We start from the raw sequence: 26,863 nt of genomic DNA, 5'->3' as shown, positions 1-26,863 counted from the left end.
TGGAGCCAGGGTCAGTGACGGCGGCCATGCTCGGCGAACACTCGGGCGGCGCTTTCTGCCGGGAGTCGTGATGAACGGCACCGGCGTGGATGCTGAGCTCGACTCGGGAGCAGCAGCCCCGACGGGTTCACCTCCAGGTCTGGACTCTCATTAAGACCCCCACGCCAATCCCACATCTTGTAGCTGCGACAGGAATGGGGCCTCGCGGGCCACCCCATCCAACCACCCTTTCTGACACGAAGATACGCCACCAAACAGGCTTTTTGTTTTTACTTTGTTGAAAGTGGCAGCTTCCTCCCAGGAATACCAAGGCATCAAAGAAGGATAAGGGCCCTGAGCCCTGGCAGGGTGTTCTGGGCTGGGGGACTTGCCTGGCCGAAGGCACCTGGCAGACGAGCCTGGGCTTGCTCCCACTGCTGTCATTTAACAGTTGTCAAGCCACCAAGTTACTGAACTTTAACGAGTCCTCTGTCTCTTATGCGTAAAATGAGTCAGCGTGTCCTCACGGGATTACTGTGAAGGTGAAGCGAGCCATGTGAACGCCTGTACACTAGTGCCTGTCATATGGGGCTATCACAAATGGTAGTGCCCTTGCTTCCCGTCCCTCAAGCAGAGCTGAGGATCCAGATGGGGGTGATAGTAAAGGAAGGTGTTTGCACGTGGCCTAATCTGCACCAGGGAGCTGCTGCAGGCTGTCAAGCAGTGGGAGCAGGGAGTGGAAGTGGTTCTGTTCTTTAGGATATTTCCCAGCCATCAGGTGGCCCCGCTGCTGTGAGGCTTCAAGACCTGGTTCCATCCAAGGGCAATTGAGGAACAAGGTTCATTCTGTGCCTTGAGCTATTATGTCCCAGAGGTCAACACTTCCATCTGTAACAAATTAACCTCTAGGTCCCAGGAACACGTTATGTACACTTTATCACATACTTGGGCTTTCTGGAACCTGTGGTTTTGGGAGGGGAATGGCTGAAACATAAATAAGGAGAATATAGCATGTTGTTGCTATGGAGACGGGGAGCTCCGGAGATGACAGATGACACTTGTGTTCTGCACTCTTCATGTGTGAACTCACCCAATTTTCATAACTGACACCATCGGGTGGCATATCAGAACGCACTCTCGCTCTAAGAACAGAACGCTGACAAATTGGACTTCAGCAAGAAAGGAATTCAATTGTCTCATGCAAGTTAAGTATGGGAGGCCAGTCCAGGGCCGCAACGGCAGCTAATCGTGCCCTCCAGCTCTGCCTGTCGTGCTCACAGCACCTGTAGATTTCACTTCTCCATTCAGGAAGAAGCAACCGAAGGCCAAAATGCCATACAAGCCCTGTTTTCCTAGAAGCTCTTCAGTCAGAACTGGATCCATTAACGGCAAGAGGATCAGGGATGATGAATTATTCTCAGCTGAGCAGTTTACCCTCAACAAAGGCAGAGCTGAAGTGCACACACATGCCACCTTCCTCCCCTGGGAGCTGATGCCACTGACTGACCCATCACCACTCAAGTCTGGTGTGTGTGAGATGGGGGTGGGGTCAGGCATGGTCCCTCTTTCCTGGGACCTGCCCCGTCCTTGGTCGTCACTGTGTTCCACACACACCTAGTCATGTTTTGGGGAACTCAGGCTGCAAGAGGGCCTGGTTTCTATACCATATGGGCCTGCAGAGTGTCTTTAGAAAAGGAGAAAGGATCAAGTTCTCTTTGAATTGACAGGAAATCAGCTCCCCTTGGGCTGGTCACCCCATCTCTGGGATGACACCCAACAGCTGGGTCCTGAGCACATCCACGGTCAGCACCCCATCTGGCAAGCACCTGACAGTCCAGGAAGCCAGATACCCGCCCGGCACAGCTGCAGCCCTTAAAGGGGTGACACAGGGACCCACCCTGCCGTGCCGTCACTACCCAAACATGTAGAAGGAAAGAAAAGGGCTGAGGACAGCACCTGCCATCACCTTAGGTTCCAGGAAGAGGGTCTCTTGAAGAGAGGATGGATCAGAGGGAGGAGACAGTTTCAAAGGAGACTAACTGGGGAAAAAAAAGCAGCTGAAATTTGGGCAGATGCTAGATGAACTTCTAGAAGGTACTTTAGAGAGAAGGGGATTCAAAACATGTTACAGAGTTAAGGACACGAACAGTGAGGAAAACGAGCCAGGAAGTGCGTCCCTTCCTCCAGGAGCTCCTCCAGGGCCACCTCAGCCAGCAGGGCTGACCACCCAACTCTGTCGCGGCACTGTGACTTTCTGGCAGGGCCAGACCCGTCCCTGGTTAACAGGAGAATGAAAAGGACAGGTCCTAGCCCCCCTGGGCTCCAGAGCAGGTTAAGTTCAATGCTGGTGGCAGCCTCCCTCTCAGGGGCTGTGTGTGCTCGAACACGCATACACACACACAGACACACACATGCTGAATGTGCTCGTACACACACACGCATGCTGGGTGTGCTCACACACACACACACACACACACACACACACACAGAGGCGCGCTGAGCTCACCCCTCCACCAACCAACTTGTCCTCCAGTGTGCGGCCCCTCACCCCTGGCAGTTGAGGGACACGGTGGGTGTGGATGGAGGCTGGTAAGGAAGAGCTTCGGGAACTCCAGCTGGAGAGGGAGCTGCTCACAGGCGAGTCTGTCGGTCTCAGCAGCCCTAGTCACGCCGGCCTTGCCCGGGAGGGGGCAGAGGCGACAGGGCGGGTCCGGGAGACCCTGGGTGTTCGTTCGCTGCCCAGCGCCCACAGCATCAGGCGGCATTCACGCGGAAAGGCTCAGTCTCCAGAGGAAAGTGGGGTGGAGGGGTGCTGGCAGTCGAGGCGCCCTGGGCTGGCTGCCAGCTGGGCGGCTGGGCAGCAACGAGGAAGTCTCAGTCGTCTGTCTCCTGTTTGATGTTCTTGATGGGAACGGGCAGCTCTGGACTCGGGGCCTTGTCAGGCGTGGCCACGTCGAGATGCTCTTCCTTTACACGCACGGTAATGACTGAGGAGGAAGACAGGTGGGGGGCAGGGAGAAGAGAGTGTGCCTTTAACTCCGGGAAGGGCGCGGCCTCAGGATCTGGGGAAGAAATCAGGCTTCCTACGGACGGGCCCTCAGGACATGGCAAGGGGAGCCCCTTCGCCCTCTGTGGGGGCAGGCAGCACAGAAGGCCTAGGGTCCCGTCACCCCAGCCGGGCAGGCTGCCCACCCTGCCAAGCACATGAGGTGGAGAGGGCCATGCGAGATGCTCGGCTCCATTCAGAGCTGGGGGTGGGTGTCTGGGAAGCCCTCCAGGCCCAGTGGTCTGAGAAGGGTTGCTTGGTGCCCAGAAACTTCCCTTCAAACTTGACTCTACTCTTCTGTGCCCAGGTGGGGAAGGAGGGGGTCGGCCTCTGAGCACCGGAGCCGCCCCCAACCTCGACCCCGCGTGGGAGGCTCTTACTCTCATCAGGAACGGGCTCCGACGAGATCTCTGCCGCCTGCAGGTCGTCCTCCAGCAGGGGCTTCTTGGACCCCTGTCTGAGGGGCCGGGTCTTGGTTGGTGGTATTCTTTTTCCTTTGAATAAACACAGAATTAAATCCGGGATAGGGATGCATCCACGTGGCGCACGCAGGCTGGGTCTTGCCCAGTGGTCAGGCAGCACAGCAGAGGGGAAAGCGCCAGTTTGGGAGGACAGAGGCCCCAACTCTGACCTCAGCCCCCAGGGCTGTGTGCCTGCGGCTCAGAGGCTGCCGCCAGCGAGGGACTGACACCCACCTCCCCCCACTCGCCGCCATGGTTAAGCTTCCCTTTTCGGATCCTCGCTTTCTTCATGTCTGAAGTGTGATTCCCAGCCCTACATTTTGAACGGCACAGGGTCCTGCCGCTTGGTCGCCTCCACACCCTCACAGCATCTTAATCCTGCCTCGGGACCACACTGTTTCCTCCCTGTTCCCTTCAGGACATCCTCTCCTCTGCATGATACCACGTCAGGAAGCCCACCTCACCGCACTGGCCTGCAGCTCAGCTTGGGGCCTGCTGAGAATGGGCCTGTCTGTGGAGAGGTCCCCAAGATCAGTGGCCGCCCTTCCTCCCACTCCCTGGGGGTCATGAGGGAACAACGACAGCCTCAGGGAGCAGCTTCCACCCGTTTCCTTTCGTACCTTTTACTTTCAAGCATGGCCTCTACACATGGCCTCCCTACACCCCAAATAGTCTCTTGTCTCTTTTCCTCGGTATCCTGACCATTGCCAGAGATGGAAGACTTACACTCTGGGTCCCTGAAGACACAGGGTGATTGATGGCTGGGCCCGTGGGGCAAGGGGTGAAGGAAAGGGCGGGACCATGAAGAGCGCGACTTAGGTGGCGACACCCCACCTCCACTCCCAGGGACACAGGCTCAGCTGATCCCAGGTAGCTTTAGAGCATCACTTACTTTTCTTCCCAAACTGTTTCTTTTTCTTCTTTGTGGCCTCTTTGGCTTTCAGAGGCGTGGTGGGCTCTGTTGTTGAAAGTATGGAGAAGAGGTGAGGAGAGAGTTCTGAGAGGACACAGGCTGTAGGCACACCCCAAGATGCCTGTCCGCCCCTCACCGGCCTCCCTGACACAGGGGACGCCCCCAGAAGGAAAGCCAGAGCTGGGCAATGAGAACAGGGAGGGGGCTGCAGAGAGGGACTGGACAACAGCTGTCCCTTCTTCCCACCCTCATCACCAGGGCTCTCGGAGGGACCTAGGGAGTTTACCTGGGTGCACAAGGGCACGAGCATATGACAGAGTGGGCAAGGTCAAGGAAGGAGCTCTGCAGGCCAGAGGGAGAGGGAGACAGAGAAGTCAGGACAGGGAGGGAGACAAGGGCCACTCTTTTCTTAGAAGTGGTCCAGGAGATTCTCGATCTCATGCCAAAGAACGAGGTGGGCATGGGGCGGGGGCGTGGTTGGCAGGAAGGAAGAAGAAGAGGAAAGTCAAGAGCCCCTTAGGGCTGCGAGAGCCCAGACCTGTGGCCACGGGCGGCTGGAGCTGGTAGCCGGTGAGCTCACACCAGCCGACGGGGTAGATGTCCGGGGACTCACAGTCTACCCACTGGTCATACTCGCTGTCCCAGCCATCAAAGTGGATGCTGAGGAGACGGTGCACCACCCGCTTCACAGTGGCCACACAGATGAGCCGGGGCTCCATGAGGTCCACGGCCTCCAGCTTCATGCCCACCTTGAAACCATGGTTGGGGCAGTCCTGGGAGGGGGAACAAAGGCAATGACCAAGCCAGCCGGGGCCCTGCCCCAGCGGGGCACACCTGGGGGAGGGAGCAGGGCTGAGCATGCCTGCGGGGGGAGGTTCCTCTGACCAGTGATCCCACTGCATTTTGTTCCCAGGCACTGGCCCTTTTGGGAAAGGGACCAGCTGAACTGTTCAGCACAGCGCCCATGTCAGAGTTTGGGACTTCTCCCCTGAAGGGGCGGACCTCAGTAGCAAAGACTCAAGAAAAGAGCAGGGCTGGGATTGCCGCTGCGGGCGGTGGGCAGGACTGGCCTCCTCACCGTGTTGAAGAGCCTTGACGGAGCTGCTTTCGCCTTGGTCTTCTCCAAGTAGGTCTCCCAGCTGAAAGTGTGAGCCTCATACCCTGTAGGAGTGGAAAGTGTAGGTGAGGAGGGGGGAAGGGAAGCGGGAGGGAGTCCCGGAAGGTCTCCCAGTGCCAAAGGGGCGCCTGCAGCTCAGTCAGGACCCCCCCGGAGTCTCCCCAGCAGCCTTCTTCCCTCCTCCCCAGGCTGATACCTGCTCTAGGACCATGGTCCTGTTGCACAAGTTGTTCACTGACCAAAGGGACAAGTGGGAGCTCTGCTCACCGAGCCACATACCGGCCATGGGGCCGAGCCAGCCCAGAGTATGGGCTAGTGGTGACCCTGGGTAGCTCTGTCACCTCTCCAATCCACTCACAGACTTCAAACTCCAGGGGTCTGGCTTGGCCAGGAATTGGGGCCAGTGGCCCCACCCTGCTCCTCCCAACTGTAAGGCTCGTCTTGCCTTTTGGGGGTGTGAGCTCAATGTCATTCTTCTGGCAGAAGGTGGCTGGGAAGATGGCGTGGGAAGAGGCATGATAACAGAACCAGTCTGAGCCATCTGTGGAGGGCCCCCCGTCCACACAGATCATCAGGTAGCCATCCAGGAGGACCTAGCAGGTGGAGGGGAGGAGGGCAGACAGAACATGGTATCCTGAACTGCACCCCCATCCCAGGGTGAGGTGATACAATGGGGATGCAAGGTGGATGGATCCAACCAGAGCTGGTTCTCAGCCTTCCCCGAGCTGCTTCAGAGCACTCAGCACTGGTGTAACCCACACTCGTGAGATCATTTAGCCTCCTCACTAGACAGCAGATGCTGTGCCAGCAGGAACTGCATCTGTCTTCTTGTCAGTGTGTTCTCAGTGAACACACGGGCCCAGCCTGGAGATCTGCTGGATGGATAAATCGGCAAAACCCCCAGGAGGGACGAAGGGTGGCTGTTGGCTCTTCAGGCTGCAGCAATAACAGAGGTTTGCAGTGAAGTCAGCCCGGCTATGGCTTGGCTAGGTCAGCACTCAAAGGAGATGGCATGTGGCAGCAGGGAAGCCTACACCTGACCCAGGACAGGCTCAGGCCAGGTGTTCAGTAAGCACCTGTCCAACGCACCTCTGACCCCGACACGAAAGCAGATTCTGACCCTGACACGAAAGCAGGTAGCCCAGGAGCAGCGAGAACTGGGAAGCTCTGCCACCTCCATGCCCGCAGAAAGCCATACTGGAGGCTCCCCCAGGCTCACCTTGCAGATGGTTGCCACGCAGATGTTGCCCAGATTCAGGGGGTCAATGGCTTCCAGTTTCATCCCCTCCTCAAACCAACCGCCTTCCGTGTAGACAGCTCGAACCTTAAAGGAACGGGGCACTTGGGGAATCTCCAGGCTGGCCCAGGGAAGGTGGGAAAGCAGGCCTCATCTGCCATCGGCCTGGGAAGGAAGTGGGGAGGGAAAGGGACATCCCAGGGAAGAGCTGGGGTCCGCAGGCCTGGAGTGGACCTGTGGCCAAGGGGACAGTGCCCAAGGGCTGTGCCTCACCTTCTTGAACAGATAAGGAACAGCATCACAGTAGATCTTCCGGAAAGTGGGATGGTGGGCCATGTCGCTGCGCCTCTCTTTTAGGGAAATGGCAGAGGGAGGAAGAGAGAAAAGGAAGGTGAAGCTGCTAACAGGGCCATCTCCACGCCTCCCCCAGAAATGTGCCCCCTAGACCAGAATGTCTCTGTAGGAACTATTCAGCCCTTAGGACCCAGACTCTTCCCACGTCACATGGAAAGGATGTGGCCTGTAGCCTCTAGTTTCAAACCAGTTTTTAACACTTCAACCTGAGTATCCTCAGTCAAGGCACTCAACCTCTCGGGATACTTGGTCAAGTCCTGCCATCCGCATGGTAGAGATGATCGCCTCTACCGTGCAGCATGGTTGTGGGGTGTAGAGATGTGCCCTCGCTGGCCAGGGACTTCTGCTAACCTGACAGCTTGATGCCATGGCCGACACGCCTTGACCAACCCACTGGGTGGATCAGGGGGCTCCACATGTGGCACCAGAAGTCATCATCGCTGTCGCCATCCTCGTAGAGAAGCCGTAGGCGACCCCCGATTACCGTGTCCACCACAGCCATGCGGGTCCGTGACACCTGGGACTTGTCCACCACCTCCAGCCGCATGCCCTGCCGAAAGGGGTACTTCATGCTCTCCACCATCTGCAATGACATCAGGACACAGGCCTGCTGGGGTCATGTGGACCCTCCCACCCACCTTCCTGTTCTGTCCCTTAAGAGTAATCAGAGGATGGGGAAGGTGGAGTGGAAGCACCGCACACACTGCGTCAGGAAGCAGGTAGATGAGCCCTCCTGTCCCGCCAGGTTCAACCCTGGCTCTCAAGTCCCTAGGATGATACTGATGATATGATTTTTACATGTGCACCAAAATGCCAGTAAGTCATTATGATGGGTATTACAGAACGCTTTTCAGACTAAGGAAACAGGTGCCCCAGAGAGGTCACATGACTTACCCAGAGTCACACGGGCTCGTGAGTGGCAGAGCTGGGCCGCAGATCTGGCTCTGGTGTCCAGCTTTGTGCTCTTTCAGGGATCTGCACTCTGACCACACGGGCACCCCGCTCCCCTCTATCTGCCGGCCCCCACTGACGGCACACACAAGCCTCGCGTTTAGGGAACTGAGTGCCCCTTGCCTCCATACATCTAATTTAAGCTCCAGCCCCTCTGCACTGCAGCTCTGAACGGCTCTCATAGCACCTCAGTAGTGATGCCTGCCCCTCTGACGCAGCAAAGGACAGTGACCAAGATGTCCACAAGCTGCTCTAGAGCCCTGGTGGCGGGGCCTGGGTGAGGAGACGGGAGATTCTTTGTCTGCTGTGACTTTGGTGCTGTCCTGCCGGGGTTAGAGGATGGTTACGTAAGCTCTGTAGGGCTTTTCCAGTACCAGGGCACTGCGGGCTCAGGGAGAAGCATCCCAGTCTCCACGTGACGGGGGGCTGAGCAGTGCTATTCCAAATCCCACCAGGAGGGGGAGCGGCCCAAGGGTCACAAAGCAGCCACCAGGACACAGATCTTTCACCCTCAGCTCAAGGGCTGGAATATACCAGGCCCATTTAGCAGAGGGAGAGACACAGGGTGAGAACTGGGCTGGGGTCCCTCTGGGCCGCCTCCCCGCCGCTGGCCTTTCCCGACAAGCTCCTTTCCTCTGTGCCCACTGGTGCAGCCCACGACCCGACAACGCTTTATTGCCCTCCTTTGTTTAAGGTCACACGCTGGAACTCAAGGTCTGTAAAGGCAGAAGCTAGGTTTGAGTCATTTCTATTGTACATTCTCAGCTCCAAGCACAGAACTAGGCACGGAGATGCGGGACTGGATTACCATATAGGGATTGGATTTGGACTTGAGCTCCCTCCACAGACCCACCCCCCCATCCTCTCCACCCCCCAATCTTCAGAGGCAGCTGCTTTTGCATGCATGCCCTGCAGGGACTGGGCATGTGACAGCTAGTGTGTGCTTGCCGACTGTTCACGCAGAGCCCTGCTCTGCCACCCAGAATCAAGCTCTTTTTAATTTAAGCAGAGATGAGGCCACCTTGACACTCCTGGTGGCCTGCACACAGCCACTTGCCTCATCCTAACGCTAGGGCCAGCTCATCTTCAGTCGCCAACCCTGTCCACTGTGCAAGGTACTATGGGAAATATAGGAGAAAAAGCTTGCAGTTTTGGGGAAAAGACTATGATAATTAACAAAATATAGAGATGAAGAGCAAATGAGCACTACCCAGTATGTTCAAATAAGGGAAAAACTGTTTTTGAGGTGCCTGGAACCATTACTCATTGAAGACCAGCTAAGGCCCACGGCGCCAATGTTCTCACCAGGCATCCGGGGCCTTGGGTGAGATGGCCCCAACTACCCTCCCATCTGATTTTCCACCGCTGGCTTCCATGCCCGCCCACATCCTACCCATCAAGGTAGAATTCAAATGCCATCTTCTCCACAAAGCCTCCCTCAACACCTGCTCGTCCTGAGGCCACAAGGCCAGTTCAACCACATGTCACGGTGGTACCTGCCCTGCATCCCCTTGGCTCGCTGCTGTGATGCTTACCCAAGCAACATGAGAACAACACGTGTGGGCATCCGGGTCAGGGGCCCCAGAGACCCTAGATGTGGCTCAGGCACCTATGTGAGCGAGCCGCACAACAGCAGGCCTGGCACACAAAGGGGGAGGAGACTAAGTCTCCACTGCATATCCTTGTGATCCCTTTGAATTTTTACCATGTGTATGATTTTTTATGTTAAAGAACTAAATAATTTTTTAAAATTCAATGCCACACAGATGATTTTGAGGCACATCTCTGGTACAAAATCAAGGCTATTTTATATTCTTCATGGGTGTGACTTCATTTCCTGTGCCAGACTGGACGGTCCCAGATGGCAGGGTCCACATTCTCCATATTTCCAGTGCCTTGTATACAACAAGTACTTAATAAAATCTATTGAATGAACGCTCCTGAAAATGCTATGAGCAAAGGTAAGGATCTAGGAGAAGAAATGGCAGACAAAGCAACATGATCAATGCGTCTGAGCAGGGAGGAGGCTATTAGGCTGGGAAGGCAGACGACACCCACCATCCATCCTTAGGAAATCTGGAGCCGCTAAGATTGCTAAGCAAGGGAGTCTTAGAAAAAATACTCCAGTGAACAGCACAAAGGACAGATCAAACGGGATAGGGGCAGGAAGGAGATCAGTTAGGAGACCCACAGGGCTCACTGCCAGACCTTGATATGGAAATCCACGGGAAGCGTCCTGGAGCCCACCAACCGTTTCATGAGGTAGCCCTTCCAATCGGTGAACTTGGCATGGATGGCTGCAGAGACAGAGCAGAACCCTGAGTACAGACTGACAACACTCCCACTGATGGGGCACCAAAGCTGCCCCAGAGAGCAGCAGAGGGGCCTAAATAACTTATTTCTGCCTTTTCAGGCCAGCAATCACCATCTTATAAAACCGGACTCCCCCAACTTGGACCTGCCACAGGGCCTCTGGAACAAGGCAGGACAGGAAGCAAGGAGGCAGGTGGGCCCTGTTCTGGTCTAACTGCTCCCAAGGGCCCCGCAGGAACCAGGACAGGGAACGTTCTCATCGACTCACTCCGCGGGGGCACCAGGATCTTGCTGTTGATGGCGCACCAGCCGATGGGGTGGACATCCACAGTCCCCAGGTTGCACCAGAAGTCATGGCTGGCGTCGTTTTCAAAGCCTTCATACCGGAGCAGCACCCGGTACCCTGAGAAGGAGGAGGGAGCGGTGTGCTCTTAGGCCTTCGCTCTTCTCCAGCCTAAACAGGACTTGTGCTGCCTACTTCAAGAACTCCTTCCACAACAGCCAGAGTAAAAACAAACCCATGCCACGTACTCGGAAAGCAGTACAGCACAGGAGGGAGAATAATTTTCTATAGCCTGATCAACCCTGGAATGAACTTAAAAGATGGGAGTTTCCAAACTCGCCAAGCCCTGTGGTCCCCTCTAAGGTAGGCAAGATAAAAGAACAGCAAGAAGGGAGGCAAAAACTCCAACAGGCGGGTTTTTGTGTTTGTTTTATGAAGCTGATTTCTGCTCCACCACTGCCTGTCCATCTGGAGATGTCACTGCCCAGCCCGACCCTGCCTCGGCCGGAGGAACACCCACCTGCCGCCTGGATGACCGAGGCGATCCAGTACACACGGCTGGGGAGCACAGCATCGCTGTTGAGCACCTCCACCTTCATCCCCTTCATCACATCCTCCCACTGGTCATAGAGTGGGACCTGTAAGGGGGACAGTGAGCCACCTGGGCTGGCAGAGGAGAGCAGCTGGCTGAGGGGCCTCGCGAGAGTCTGCGTCCTTCCTCCTTCACCCCTCAGCATTGCCCCTCACTCCTTGTGTGTGGAAGGCCAGGCCGGGGACCAGGGATGAAGAGACGGGCAAGACGTGGTGGTGGGGCTGGGCAGAGACCCAGAGTCAGATGGTCCTGGGTGCTAAGCTCTCCAGGGCCGCTCCTGGCTGCTATCCTCGCGGGCACACCATGGCTGCGCCAGCCTGCGTGACAGTCACGACGCCTAGCAGTTTCTCACCCTCACCACGTGCCAGGCGCCATTCTCGGCACACATAGCACCTCTTCCAGTCATCACTCCACCTGGGCCGTTAGGACCACGACCCCTGCTCTCGCAGCTGTCGCCAGGCTGGCTCTCACAGAGCCGGCTGCCCACCCACCGCTCTGGCACGTCCTTTCTCCATCTCTCCTCCTCCTGTTAACATGCCCCCGACAGCACTGGACTGCTTGGGGCTGCCTCCCCAGTATCTAATCCTTACTTTGCTGCCAGTGGCACTTTGGTTCTCCTTTAGGGAGATTCTCCTTTTTTCCTTCTCAGCCCTGGTTTCAGCCAATCAGTGTATCCCATTCCATCTCCCTGGCCGGAGGGACTGGGTTCATCACAGAACCCAGAAACAGTTATACTGCTCAGGCACGTTCAGGTGGGCTTTTTACAGAGCATATCGAGGCAGAAATATTAGTGCAAGTATGATGCAACTCCCTGCAATGAAATGCCTGAACTGCTAGAGAATTCAGGAAATAAAGAGCTCCCCCCACTGGGAAAGACGTGCACCTTCACTAGCAACCAGACAGGAGAGGAGGAGTTAAGCTGCACCGAGTGCCAACCTCTTCCTGATCAGCACCTCCCCAGAGTTCAGTAGCAGCTCAGAAATTAGAGGCTAGGAAGTGGGTTTAAAGAGGCCTCCTCCTGGATTTCCCGGGTTTAGGAAATTGGCTTGAAAGACAAGAGAGCTCCCTCGGTTTCTCTCTGCGCCTGCAGGAGACCACCGCTCAGGCCTGCCTGCTAAGTTCTTCGGCTCCAAGCCCAGCCCTCCAGGTCTCAGCCTTTGCTGTTTCTCAGTGACAGGGAGTCGGGGAGCCGTTAGAAGAAGGGGCTCCAGGAGGCATCCACATTGGCCTCCCGGGAACCAAGGGGCCCAGGGCAGTTCACAGCACCAAGCTTTCAACGGGAAAGCACTAAAAATGGGGGAAAAGGAGAAAGGAAAGGAAAGGAAAAGGACAAAGTTTGCTTCTGGATATCAAAGCACAAAGTGCCATTATGTAAATAAGCGAAGTGGGGAACCTCCGAGGGGCTAGAAGCTCGCATTGAGGGTCTGTGGGAGGACTTTCTGAAAAAGTGGACAGAAAGGTAAGCTGGAGGGAGCGGCAGAGCTGGGCTTCGAGCACCCAGACCTCACCCTGTTCTCTCCCAGTGCCGACGTTGCGAGGCAGGTGGGTGAGATGGTGGCAGCACTCAGGACCCTGCCCGCCCTCCCCTCATCCCCAGGGCACTCACGTGTTTAAAGCAGCTGACAGGAGCAGCCTTGTAACTGTGATCCTTCAGGAACTTCCCCCAGTCGAAACCCAAGACCAGCGCTGCGGGGCAAAGATGGAGAGGGTTAAAGGGTCGAAGCTGGGAGCTCCGGCAGCAGCCATTCCAGGACCCCGGGCCGGAGGGGCGGGGGCAGCAGGTCCCCTCCTCACCCCATACCTGCCCCAGCAGCGGCCATCAGGACGGCGGAGGGCCTTATCCAAAGGCTGCCAGACTCTCAGGAGTAGAGGAAACACTCAGAGGGAAATATGTCTGGTCTTCCTTCCCCAGAGAAAGACGGAAATTCAAAGACCCTTGGGCTTAAATTCCTCAGACCGCCCCCAACCTCTCATTGGCCACAGCCAATCTAAATGATGGGAGGTGCACACACCTAGGCCCCTCCAACCCTTGAGCCTGGGGGCTCAATATCGGTCAGAAACTCAGACCATCTAGCACAGTCGGTCAGAAACTCAGACCATCTAGCGCAGTCGCTTCATGCCTACATTTGCTCAGAAATAGCTACACGAGCTCAGAAAGAAAGGTTCCTCCCTTATCCCATCACCCTTCTTCAAACAAGATCTGGGTCTCCACTGCCCCAGGGAAACAGAAGCCAGAGAGCTAAAGGCAATGCAAAACAAAAGCAGCTAATCCTCGGCTTTTAAATTATCAAGAGTAGGGGTCTTGGCAATTTAAGAGTGATTGAGGGATCTTCTGGGGTAATTTCACAATTACCAGGTGAGGAAGATACAATCCGAAGCCAGCCCGGGCCGGCACTTTCTAGCTGGCCACCTCTTCCAATCCTCGCTCCCTGGGAGGCCACCCCAGTCCTGGCACTGCACCCAACCTGCTTCCTGAGCACCGGTCCCTGCAGTCTTACCGTCCTGCCCTGTTGGTGTCCCATCTGCGAGTTGTCCTGTCCCTTGGGAATGGAGGAAGGCTCCAATTTTGGCAGACCAGGCAGCTTTGTGCAGGACTTTGGCCTTCTTGGTAGGTGGTTTTCCCTGGAGGGAGGAGAGCGTGTGTAGCCTAAAGGCTAAGAACAAGGCTCTGGATTTGGACAGGTTTAAATCAGGCATCAGTCCAGTTAACCTCTTTGGGACTTCAGTTTCTTCATTTGTAAATCAAGATGATAACAATGATAATGCTTAGCTCAGAGGGGAGTTGCAAGGATGGGGGTTGCCCACACTTGGCTATTGTTCACCTGGAGAGGGGGGGGTGGGGATTGGCAGAGCCACACGCAGGGAGGGGCACTTTTACTATCTTTTAAGCCCCGCCTCTGCCAGGAACCTCTTCTTGGTGTCATCAACTCTCAGCCATCGCCTTCCTTTGGTGCTCCTACAAATTTATGGCAGAGAATGGGCTTCAAAGGGCTCGTGAACTGAACCATGGACTCGCTCTAGAACATACATGAATGTTCTAGAGAGAGTCCATAGCTTATCGGGTGCTCAAAGGCATCGTCCCCCAAAGTGAAAGGCCACTGATCTGGTCTGTAATTTGTAACTTAAGTACTGATCAGAAAGGCCCAGAGAATTTATTAAAGAGATTGGTGAGATAGAAATGTGGATTGAGGGAGTTCCCTGGCAGTCTAGTGGTTAGGGTTTGGCGCTTTCACTGGTTCAATCTCTGGTTGGGGAACTGAGATCTTGCAAGCTGTGAGGCGTGGCCAAAATTTTTTTTTTTTAATTTGGGTTTAAATTCCAGAGACCTGGGTCCAAACCCTGGCTCTTCAATTTTATTTGTGTACCTCTAAGTAAGTTAGTAAAAATTTTTGAGCTCTTAAAATCGGAATCTTTAAAAATTCATTTTTTAGGGATCACTGGTTGGACTGAGAGTGCCAAGCCCATAGCAAGTATCCCCAAACTACAGTTATAAACAATACCATTATTAGCTCACTGAGAAGGACTTTTCTATGCCTTGACTAAAATCTGCAAAATGAGGGACATAATAGTAACTGTCTCACAAAGAGAGAGATAGAGTGTATGAGGCACTAAGCAGAAGAGCGGGCACTGCGACCCTCACGCTTCACAGGACAATCACCTCGGGAGCTCATTAAAGACCCTGTGTCCAGGCTACACTCAGCCCCAATTAAATCAGAATCTTTGCGAGTAAGACCCAAGCATCAATATTTTTTAAGGTTTGCAGGTGACCCCAACGTGCAGTCAAGTTTGAGAACCGGTGCTGTGAAAACACAAGGCCAGTCTGCTGACTGTTCCTGTCTCAGCACCCACGGCCCCAGGAAGGGTCTTCCAAGTGATGGCCTCTCACCTGTAATCTAGCCAAGATACTGGCTTTCTTGGAGTTGGAGGAGTAGCTCCTAGAACAGGAGACGCTGCAGAATCTCTTGGTCTTGGAGAAGAAGGCTTCCCTCGTACCCACGATACCACACATCTCACAGACAGCTGGGAAGAGAACTTAGCACATGACTCCCTTGATCGTCACTCCAAATCAAACAAAATGATGGGCCCTTCAAAACCTGGGGCACTGCATTAATCAGGTGAGTCCCAGGCCCCCTAAGGCTGACAGAACTGGAATAGAAGGTTTGGGTGTATACACCTAAAGCTCCTTAGCACCCCTTGGCTATATGTGTCAATGGTGGGGCTAAGGAAAATCCATGAGGATGACTGGGGAAACAGGTGAGTGTTGGAAAGTTTGCAAAGAGGAAAATGAGAAGAAAAAACGTACCCATATCATTTAACTTCCGTGGGCCTATTTTCCTCTCATCTATAAAGAGACTGAACTAGATCAATGTTTCATCCCTGATATCACATCAGAGTCACTTGAGGAGCGTTTAAAAATGCCCAAGCCTGGGTTTCCCTGGTGGCGCAGTGGTTGACAGTCCGCCTGCTGATGCAGGGGACACGGGTTCGTGCCCTGGTCGGGAGGATCCCACATGCCGCGGAGCGGCTAGGCCCATGGGCCATGGCCGCTGCGCCCGCGCGTCCGGAGCCTGTGCTCCGCAACGGGAGAGGCCCGCATACCGCAGAAAAAAAAAAAAAAAAAAGCCCAGGCCTGATTCTAATTAACTGGTCTGTGGTGGGACACAGGCATCTGTGGTTCGTTCAGAGTTCCCCAGGTGATTCTAATGTGCAGCCAGGCGATAGCACCCCTGGACTGGATGGTCTCTAATAGTTCGTTCCAGTTCTAGTTCTAAGATTCTAAGAGAATGGTTAGAAGAAGATAGAAGGGAGAAAGATAAAAGAAAGGGGAGAAAGGAAGAGAAGACAGGATGAATGGAAAGGAAACAAGTGGCAAAGAGTATTAGATTCTCCTCTCCTAAAGAGTAAAGGGACCAGGGGACAGAAATGTCATCACAGACCATCTAGCCTCCCCATTATCACAGGCGTCCCCACACTGGAGGCCCTGGCACAGGGGTCCAGGAGCTGTGTAAGCATCACATCTCTGAAGCCAACTGTCTTCCAGATGATTCACAGGGATTCTCACCTGCCCACCCCTACCCTAACCCTCTAACCCGGAGGTCACTTTATTCTGTATTTTCCCCCCTCTCACTTCCAACCCACAGGCTATTTCTTGTCCCTTCCCAGATAGTAACCAGATCACTTTAGGTGTCCTATATTCTCAATATCTAGAGAACAGGACAATCGCAAAAGCAGCACCATGTTAATGACTGGCATCTAATATGTGCTGAATAAATACTAATTATAAGAAAGAATGAAATCACAATTTGAAATCAGACTGCAGCAGAGGAAATGACCCTTGGGGATACTTGGGGTGCCTCTGCTCTCTCCTAGGGCCTTAGACATCAGATCAAAGGGCCCTTCACACCTGGACAGCTCGCCCACCTGGCCTATATCCCCCTCTTCCTCCACAGCCTCTGAAACCTCCCCCTCTTCAGGGGACACTCTGAAGGCACCTGGCTCAGAACCACTGCCATCCACGGAGCGGGGAGTCCCAGGGCTAAGCAAATGCAAGGGGGAGGTGGGCAGCTCCCCTGCTTCCCGATCCTCATTTTCTGCTTCACTTGACTCCTCGAGGTAGGAGCTGCTCTCACTGCCCGCACTGCTGTTATAACTCCGGAAACTGTCGTAGCCACCAAAGAGCTCCAAGTCATCATCTTCCTCTTCCTCCTCCATTGGTTCTGAAGTCTCCTAGTGACACAAAAGCAGGCAGAAGGAATTATGGTTGGCTTAGTGTATGGGAAGGGAAGCTGCAGATCTGCTATCAACTCCCTTTCCAGTTCTTGGTCAAGTCAACACTTTTGGGCCCAGTGGCAGGCAGAATCAAATACTCCTTCTGCAAACACCTGGATCACTACTCTTGTTTATACATTTCTCAACTGCAAATCAAAAGAATACCTTAGGGGCTTCCCTAGCGGCATAGTGGTTAAGAATCCGCCGGCCAATGAAGGGGACATGGGTTCGAGCCCTAGTCCAGGAAGATCCCACATGCCGCAGAGCAACTAAGCCCGTGCACCACAACTACTGAGCCTGCGCTCTAGAGCCCACAAGCCACAACTACTGAAGCCCGTGCGCCTAGAGCCCGTGCTCCGCAATAAGAGAAGCCGCCACAATGAGAAGCCTGGGCACCACAACGAAGAGTAGCCCCCACTCGCCGCAACTAGAGAAAGCCAGCGCTCAGCAGTGAAGACCCAATGAAGCCAAAGATAAAAAAAAAAAGAATAACTTAGCAAGACAGAAAACATGTATTAGGAATTCACCAAGGTCCCTCTGTGGATTTATAAGTGATGACATTTTACCATAATTCAAACAGAATACACTGATGTGAAAATATCCTAAGCAAAGTGCCTCATGAAGACTTTCTGGGGAAGATGTATTTTAGAAACTCATTCTTCCCCCTTCAGCATATGTACACCAAAGTAATTTCAACTCAGAAACAACTTAAGTCAGACAGAAGTTAATTTGGGGCCCAGACTGCCCTAAAGAGGCTTTCGGAGGCTAATGACACGCTGGCTATAGCACTGTGGTATATACAGTAGCTTTGGACCCAGCTCTGATCCTAACTAGCTGTGCGTCCTTGGGCAGGTCATTTAACCTCTCTGGGTCTCAATTTTCTCATCTATAAAACAAGAAAAATATTTGGCTCCAGGAGGTGGAATGTAAATGAGATACTGTACATAAATCTACCTGGCATGTTGCAGAAAAGGTGTGAAGAATTTGGGCTCTAGGCCAGGGCTCCAACACCATCCCCACTGCTTACTAGTTACTACCATCCCTACCGTATGACCTGCAGCAGGTCAATCTCAATGCCTCAATTTCCGCACCTGTAAATGAGGACCATTCCACCTATTACATAGGCTTTGGGGGAGAAGGAAGGGTTAATACGGGCAAGGCACTCAGAGCAGTGAGTTGCACACAGCATGTGCTCAATAAATGTTGGCGATTATTACTGGTTAAGAGCATGGGCTCTCAAACCAGGTACACCTGAGTTGGAATCCAGGATCTTCCACTTATTACCTGTGTGATTTTGTGCAAGATATTTAACCTTACTGCTCCTGGTTTCTCCATCAGTACAATGGAGATAATAACAAGCCCTCTAGAGGACTGCTGACATGCAAAGCCTAGTTCCATTTCCAGCAGTGAGTGACAGCTCTAAAGCTGTGAGCTGTCATTCTTACTCTCCACTGTATGATTCTTTTCCTTTACCCTTATAGAGTTTTTGAGCGATTCCACTTTACATTTACAAACTACACATGCAAATGTGCTAGAAAGGAAATTCAAATATAAGGTGACCAGAAGCCGAATGATTAAAGGATGCGTGGGTTACAGGTGGTGGTAGAGTGGAAAAAGCAAACCTGGTAGAGTTTTGGAACTTGACGGACTTAGTGCCCATCTCCTTCACTTTACAGTCCTGTGACCCTCCTGGGGAGTCGCACCACCCCACCAGGCCTCAGCTACCTGAACCACAAAAACAAGACACTGGGCTGTTGAGTATACTGGGAGATAATGCATGTGAACGCTCCGGACACGGAGGGTTTATTAAACTTTCATCATCCCTTACTTCCCACCAGGATGTGACAGGCCTCATAGTCCCTAAAGGACACCACCATGAGACAAGGGGGAGGAGGAAGATTCAGGAGCTCTCAGATTCTGAACCCAATTCCTCTTCCCCAGGTCAGGGAGGCCGTTCCTCCCTCAACTACTCGGCCCCAGCAGAACCGGAGCAAAAAGCAACGCCAATCGCCTCGGGCCCTGCTCAGCCTAACTACCTGTTTATCCATCCTTCCACCCTCCAGGCGTCGCTCAAAGGCCTAAAGAAGGGCCCACCGAGCAGGGCTCTCGGGGTTCCCTTTCCCAGTCACGAGAATTCCTCTCCCTCTCACCTCGACGCCCCGGGGCTTCTCCATGAGACCTAACAGTTTCTTCAACCGTCACCAGGTGCGGGAAGCCATATTGGCCTCGCTGCTCTCCGCGAGCGCACTCATTGGCCACCTCCCAGAGCTCCGGTCCAATCACGCTGCAGGAAAGAGGTAAAGCCGGTTCGGCGCTCCCCTGTGCCCCTCCTCCCCGGGAGAGGGGGAAGCCGCGGACCTTATGGGACTTGTAGTTCCCCCTTGGGTGCGCTTGAAGGGGGGGTGTTGCTATAGCGACGTGAAAATTCCCCCGGCCCTAGAGCTGCGGCGGCTCGCGCGGACTGTTCTCGTTTCTCCACGCCAACCTCTTGCTATCACTCCAACTCCATTCTTCATTAACGTTATTGAATACCTAAGATAGGTACTGTCCAGGCGCCAGGAATAACCTCGGACTCTCCCTGATCAGAAATTTAAGGTGCCCTAGGGCGGGGATGCTAGCAGAGAGACTCTTTTCCGGTTCAGGCAGAAACTGGAATACTCTTATACCCAATGCTGTAAATGTGCCGCATGCTCAAAATCCTGCAAAACTCCCTCTTACATCACCATCTCCTGAAAAAAAACTCAGATACGTGGCTCTCTGCCTCTCTCCTCTTGGATCTCTCACAACCTCCTTACACACTCGGAGTTCTAGGTGCTGTCGTAGAGCTTTACAAACATCTCAAATCAGGGATAATCAATCACCCTTTTAAAGATGAGGATGGACTTCCCTGGTGGCCAGTGGCTAAGACTCTCTGCTTCCACTGCAGGGGTACGGGTTCGATCCCTGGTACAGGAAGTTCCACATTCTACAGTGCGGCCAAAAAGGGAAAAAAAAAAAAAAAAAAAAGAGGACGATGAGGAAACGGTGGCTCTTTGGGTTTAGACACTTTCTAACATCACACAGGATTGGACTTTAAGATTTAGTCCAAATTCTTTCCCTGTGCTGTACTCTAACTGAGAATCTAACTGTAATAAGTGGGACTCAACATATATTAAATATGTTTCTAAATTTGAGGTCCACCAGATATATGTGAAAGTCTTTCCTGATTTCTTTCTTTTCTTCAAAACTTTCTACCTCCAACCCCATATCTGTGCTATCCACAAAAACTGTTGGTTCTTTTTAAAAAATATTTATTTATTTGGGTGCACCGGCTCTTAGTTGCGGCACGCTGGATCTTCATTATGGCATGTGGATCTTTAGTTGTGGCATGTGGGATCTAGTTCCCTGACCAGGGATAGAACCCGGGCCCCCTGAATTGGGAGCGTGGAGTCTTAACCACTGGATCACCAGGGAAGTCCCTGTTGGTTCTTCTACCTCCAAAATGTATCCTGTATTTCTCCACCTCTACCACCCTAATACAAGCCACTGGTCCACTGTAGCAGCCCTCCTACTAGTTTCTTAGTTTGAATCTTTATCTGCTTTAATCCAGGCAGGTGATCTTTTAAAATCACAAACCAGATCATGTTCATTCTCTTGCTTAAAACCCCTAATAGCTTCCCCTTGCACTTTGAATGAAATCCAAACAATCGACAATAACCTGGCCCCAGCTTTCTTTTCAACCTCCTCTTGTACCATCCTCTCTACCTTTCGCTGCATCCATCCACTCACCTCTTCTTTCTGTTTTTGACTGCCAAGCTTGAGTTGGCCTCAGGGCCTTTACACTTGCTGTTCCACTTGTATGCAATGTTCTCTCCATGGCTCTTCTCATGGATGGATCTTCATCTTTTTAGATTTCAGCTCAAAGTCACCTCGTCTGGGACCTTATTTAAAGTAGTTGTTCCCTCCCCTCACTCTGTATCTCTTCCCCCATTTTACAGTCCTTTGTAGCACTTGTTTCTGTCTGAAATGCTCTCATTCATTAGTTTACTTGTTTATTGCCTATCTCCTGCCACTGGAATGTAAGCCTCATGAGGGCTGGGACTTAAGTCTGTCTTGTTCTCTGCTGTATTTCCAGAGCCAAGAACAGAGCCTAGCATACACTAAGTGCTCAAAGACTAAAGAGCTAGTTAATGAGACTTCAAGGATTACAACAGGCTGCTGCTTTTTTCTCCCTGTTTCTTCATCAAAGATTTTTTTTAAATTGAGGTATAGTTGATGTACAATGTTATATAATTTTCAGATGTATGACATAGTAATTCACAATTTTCAGAGGTTATATTCCATTTATAGTTATTACAAAATATTGGCTAATTTCCTATATTATACAATATATCCTTGTAGCTTATTTATCTGTACATAGTAGTTTGCCCCTCCCCCCTTTCCTCTCCCCACTTGTAACCACTAGTTTTTTCTCTATATCTGAGTCTCTTTCTTGTGGGCCTCTCACTGTTGTGGCCTCTCCCGTTGCGGAGCACAGGCTCCGGACACGCAGGCTCAGCAGCCATGGCTCACGGGCCCAGCCTCTCCACAGCATGTGGGATCTTCCCGGACCAGGGCACGAACCTGTGTCCCCCGCATCGGCAGGCAGACTCTCAACCACTGCGCCACCAGGGAGGCCCCCCCTTTTTTTTTTTATAAACTTATTTATTTACTTTTGGCTGTGTTGGGTCTTCGTTGCTGCACGCGGGCTTCTTCTAGTTGTGGCGAGCAGGGGCTACTCTTCGTTGTGGTGTGTGTGCCTCTCATTGCGGTGGCTTCTCTTGTTGCGAAGCACAGGCCCTAGAGCGTGGGCTTCAGTAGTTGTGGCTCGCGGGTTCTAGACTACAGGCTCAGTAGTTGTGGCGCATGGGCTTAGTTGCTCCGCGGCATGTGGCATCTTCCTGGACCAGGGCTTGAACCCGTGTCCCCTGCTTTGGCAGGCGGATTCTTAACCACTGCACCACCAGTGAAGCCCCCCGAGTCTCTTTCTTTTTTGTTGTATTCACTAGTTTATTTTTTAGGTTCCACATGTAAGTGAGATCACACAGTGTCTGTCTTTCTCTGCCTGACTTATTTCACTGAGCATAATGCCCTCCAAGTCCATCCATATTATTGCAAATTGCAAAATTTCATTCTTTTTTATGCCTGGGTCATATTCCATTGTATACATATACCCCATCTTCTTTATCCATTTATCTGTTGCTGGATAATTAGGTTGCTTCCATTTCTTGGCTATTGTAAATAATGCTGTGATGAACGTTGGGGTGCATGTACCTTCTTGAATTAGTAGTTTCGTTTTTTTTCGGATATACAGCCCGGAGTTTTAATTTGTAAAATAGGAGTAAGACCACCTCATTGGGTTTTTGTAAGAATTAGAAATAATAAATGTGCAGTGCCTGCCACATACAGGGAAGAGTAAATGGTAGTTATTATCATCCTATTAGATGCTAGGTGACAGCAACTAGAAGAGTAAACCTACCTAGAAGAATATCTTCTGTGAGTTGCTTAAACTTTTATAATTTTATAAATGCACAGCCATGAATCTCACAGACAGAGAATCTGCTCCTGGCAAACAAATCAACTTATTCATCATATACTTATTTAGTGCCTACTCTGTGCCTGGGACCACACTGGACAGTTGAGGAGAAAGAGGTGAACAGCTCTGTCCTCATGGAGTTTACTGCCTCCTGCAGGGAGATAGTGGAAACTGAACAAACATCTAGTTCCAACTGAGAAGGAAATTAGCAGGGCACTGTGATGGAGAATAGGGAAGTGAGCACCTGCAGAGGGGGTGTGGGGAGAAGGCCTTACTTGCAGGATGAGAAGGAGCCAGTTAGGAGAAGAGAGTTGCTGGGGAAAGGTCATTCCAGGCACAGACACAGAATTTAGAGAGGGAGGCGAACAGCTCCAGTTGGCAGGAGAATATAATGGGAAAGCTTTAAAGGTTTTAAGGAGGGGAGTAAATGGTTCAGATTATGTTTTAAGAGCTCACTCGCTGGGTGCTGTGTGGAGAATGGATTGGAGGTGGGTCAAGAGAAGCAGCAGGGAGACCAGTTAGAAGCCTCCTGGACTGATCAGGGGAAGGACGATGGTGGCTTGGACCAAGGCAGACTTAGAAGGCATGCAGAAAAGTAGAAGAATTTGAGAAATATGTTGGAGGCAGTAATTAATTGTATGGAGTAGGTTTGGAAGAGGAGGAATCCAGAATGACCCTGGGCAAACCTGTCAGATGGGTAGACGGTGGGACCATGTTCTGTAGTGGTTAAAAACTGTACAAGGAATAAGGGAGTTTGGGTGGCCGAATAGAGGGAATTAAGAATTCTGCTTGGTCTAGCATGCCTCCAAGAGGGCAAGAAGGCAGCTGGAGCTCACTAGAGAGCCCTGACCTGGAGATGTAAATCCTGCAATTTTTGACAACCTCCCTTTAAGATAGAATGAGAGTCCCTAAATCCATCTTCTCTGTGATGTATTATTTTTCACATCTCAATGCATATATCGTTAACAGTAGAGGAAAGCGGAAACTGGAGCTTTCCAGTTTCACACATTTCAACAAAAGAAACAAAATTACCAGGCTTTGGGGGAGGGAAGGAAGCTGAGGCAGTACCCCACAGTGACAGAAACTGTTAGCATAAGTTGAAATGGCAGTTAATTAGGAATTCAGTTGAAACATCTTATTAAACACAGGTTGCTAAGCAACAGTGGCCACCCTGAAACAGTGTGGCTGTTCCTTCTGCAGTGGAGCTCCTGGGCCTTGGGTCTGAGCTGTTGCAAAGTTACGCTTTTTGGCTGGTCTGAGCCATGCCTTTACACACAACCTCATATACTCCCTTCTTTTGGGGGGGCTTCCCTCTGTGAGTCACTGTCCCTGTCTCTCTGGGATCATTAATCTCTCACTGTCAGATCCCAGTTAACAGCACAAATGTGCTCATATGTCACCCATTCTATACAAATAAATCCCTTGAAATCACCTCCTCTGTCCCTGGCCACGGTGCTATTCCACCCCCCAATGTCTTGAAAGAATTGTCTGCACACACTACCTCCAATTCGTCTTCTCCTCACTTCGACACCTGTCCCCACACTCCACCAAAAGCACTCTGGCAAGTTCAAGTACAGCTTCTCTGATGTAGAGCCACATCTTTCTTCTCTCAGTGGCATTTGACATAACCGATGACTCCATGCTTCCTGAAACACTGTCCTTTCTGGGTCCCTCTTGGTTTTCCTCCTGCCCCTCTGGCCAATCCTCTCTCCTTTGCAGGGCCTTCCTCTTCTACCTCAACCCTAAGGAATGGTGATCTCCAGGGCTCTGTCCTGGACCTGCTTCTTTTCTCTTTACTTCTCACTGAAGGTGATGTCTTTCATTCTTTTTAAAATTTATTTATTTGTGGCTGCATTGGGTCTTCCTTGCTGCGTGCGGGTTTTCTCTAGCTGCGGAGAGTGGGCGCCACTCTTTGTTGTCGTGCCCAGGCCTCTCATTGCGGTGGCTTCTCTTGTTGTGGAGCACGGGCTCTAAGTGCGTGGGCTTCAGTAGTTGTGGCACACGAGCTCAGTAGCTGTGGCTCGTGGGTTCTAGAGCGCAGGCTCTGTAGTTGTGGTGCATGGGCTTAGTTGCTCTGCGGCACGTGGGATCTGCCAGGACCAGGGCTCGAACCCATCTCCCCTGCATTGGCAGGCGGATGCTTAACCACTGCGCCACCAGAGAAGCCTGATGTCTTTCATTCTTAATGCTGTAAATGCCATTTATATGTACCGGATTCCAATCTTCAGCCTGTGTGTTTGTCCTCTGAGTTGCAGACTCATATCCATCTGTAGAGATAACTTACATCGTAAACTGCAAAACAGAACACTTTATTCCCTTACCCCAAACCTATTTCTCTTCTAGTTTTCCCCATTTCAGTACTCAGCACCATCAGCCACTCAGGAACTTCCTCTTGATTCCCCCATCTTTATCGCTTACTTTCAATCCGTCAGCAAATCCCTATAATTCTCCAAAACCTATCTCAGATATTTCCTCTTCTTTCTATCCCTACTGCCACCCCTTAAACCCAGACCACTATCATCCCTGCTCTGGATTTCACTGAAGCCTCCTAGCTGGTCTCTCTTAACCTATCCTGTAAATTGGATTAACTCCTCTGCACCAGTGCTGTGCAGGCTGGGTGCTCGTTTCCATACCACACCTGTCTGGCCTTCCCCCAGTTATTTCATAAGATCTTTGGGGAGAGGGCAGGACGACTCATGTTGAGGTTAGAGAGATAGGGAAGGGCCAGAGTAAGAGTTATTTATCTTTTTTTTTGCAGTACGCGGGCCTCTCACTGCTGTGGCCTCTCCCATCGCGGAGCACAGGCTCCGTACACACAAACTCAGCAGCCACGGCTCACAGGCCCAGCCGCTCCGCGGCATATGGGATCTTCCAGGACCGGGGCACAAACCCGTGTCCCCTGCATCGGCAGGCGGACTCTCAACCACTGCGCCACCAGGGAAGCCCTATATATCTTTTCTTAATAGAGAAAAATGTTTTCTTCTTTCTTCCTTTTTTTTTTAAAGAATTTATTTATTTTTGGCTGCGTTAGGTCTTCGTTGCTGCTCGTGGGCTTTCTCTAGTTGCAGCGAGCAGGGGCTACTCTTCGTTGCGGTGCGCGGGCTTCTCATTGCAGTGGCTTGTCTTGTTGCCGAGCACCGGCTCTAGGTGCGTGGGCTTGTGGCACACGGGCTCTACAGCGCAGGCTCAGTAGTTGTGGCGCACGGGCTTAGTTGCTCCGGGCATGTGGGCTCTTCCCTGACCAGGGCTCAAATCCGAGTCCCCTGCATTGGCACCAGGGAAGCCCCCAGAGTAAGAGTTATTTGTTCAAATGATTTACTGCGTGCCTACTGTGCTCTGGACACAACAGCAAACGGGAGGACTGCACAGTTCCTGCCCTCTTGGAGCTTCCATTCCAACATAATCCAAAGGAAAGGAGACCAACGCTCTCCGGCCCCAACAAGCGGGGGGCATGGTGCTAACCGCTTTGACACCCGGTCGGCCACCTATGACTCTGGGAAGGCCTCAGCTCTTCGCTTCATCTGCAAAATGGGATGATAACGGTTAGCTCCTGACTCTCTGGTGCTCCCCCGGTGGTAGGGGGTGGGGATGCCGCCTAAGTGAAAGGGGATCGCAATAACTGCCCCGCCTCCATCCCCAGAGGGGCAGGGCGGGCCAGTGGGTCACGTGGCCGGGCGGCGCTCGCCGGTTCCCAGCGCCAACCGCTGGCCACCCCGCCCCGCCCCGCCCCGGGGCACGCCCCCCACGCCCGGCGCGCGGCCCCCGCCTCCATCACCCCGCCCCCGCCGCCCGTCGGCTGGAATCCTGCAGCTCGTACCCGTGCAAGCCCGGCTGGTGCGGGGAGCAGCGGCGCGGGCTCGCTGGGACCGCTGAACAGCGGGGTCCAGTCTGGGGGCATCAGTGACCGCCGTGTAGGGTGGGGGCGCTGGGGTCGACGGGAGAACTACTGAGTTGGGGGCTACAGAGCTGGGATGTCCGCCCCCGGGCTGCGCCCAGCGTGGGGGGAGGGGGCGGCGCGACTCCCCCCCTCCCCCCTTTGTCTTGGGCTGAGGGGAGGGGCTGCGCTCGGCCAGAGCAATGAGCACAGTGCCTGGCGCGCAGCGAGCCCTCAAACTATACCGGCCTTGATTGCAACCCCAGCGCGGGGAGAAAACAGGAAAGGGAGTGATAACTGGGCTGACAGAGGCTAACTGCCATTATTAAGCACCCAGGCTGGCCAGGCGCCGTCACCACCCTTTCCTTCCCGCGGTGTCAGCCTTGGCACACAGGGCGCACGTGTGTCCTAGGATTGTGA

At 52.8% G+C, this 26,863-nt stretch overlaps 2 protein-coding genes across 5 annotated transcripts in view; one reads left to right on the top strand and one right to left on the bottom strand.

Moving 5' to 3' along the window:
• CHADL (chondroadherin like) overlaps window positions 1-3,547 on the top strand; it is a 195,847-nt gene extending 192,300 nt beyond the window's left edge. For all 3 annotated transcript variants that reach the window (XM_049693918.1, XM_049693917.1, XM_049693919.1), the window contains one exon: window positions 3,333-3,547. In XM_049693918.1, coding sequence (XP_049549875.1) covers window positions 3,333-3,359 — 27 coding nt within the window. In that variant the 3' untranslated portion in view covers window positions 3,360-3,547. The remainder of the gene's footprint in view (window positions 1-3,332) is intronic.
• On the bottom strand, window positions 1,053-19,302 carry L3MBTL2 (L3MBTL histone methyl-lysine binding protein 2). 2 transcript variants are annotated; one of them, XM_004279521.4, is made up of 17 exons: window positions 19,166-19,302; window positions 16,739-16,973; window positions 15,133-15,266; window positions 13,745-13,868; window positions 12,853-12,932; window positions 11,175-11,292; window positions 10,640-10,774; window positions 10,267-10,355; window positions 7,459-7,690; window positions 7,027-7,103; window positions 6,736-6,840; window positions 5,962-6,109; window positions 5,478-5,560; window positions 4,938-5,172; window positions 4,379-4,444; window positions 3,406-3,519; window positions 1,053-2,966 (listed from the first exon to the last, which is right to left on the bottom strand). In XM_004279521.4, exons 1-17 carry the CDS (start codon window positions 19,187-19,189, stop codon window positions 2,854-2,856), a joined length of 2,112 nt encoding a protein of 703 aa, XP_004279569.1. In that variant the 5' UTR covers window positions 19,190-19,302; the 3' UTR covers window positions 1,053-2,853. The 2 variants fall into 2 exon arrangements, with proteins under 2 accessions (XP_004279569.1, XP_033261013.1); XM_033405122.2 differs by lacking the exons at window positions 10,267-10,355; window positions 10,640-10,774; window positions 11,175-11,292.
• Between the last annotated feature and the right edge of the window lie 7,561 nt (window positions 19,303-26,863).

Source organism: Orcinus orca, chromosome 11 (assembly GCF_937001465.1).
Source record: "Orcinus orca chromosome 11, mOrcOrc1.1, whole genome shotgun sequence".
NCBI classification, from domain to species: Eukaryota; Metazoa; Chordata; class Mammalia; order Artiodactyla; family Delphinidae; genus Orcinus; species Orcinus orca.
The sequence above is the reverse complement of the archived record's forward strand: the minus strand, read 5'-3'. Positions and strand labels throughout refer to the sequence as shown.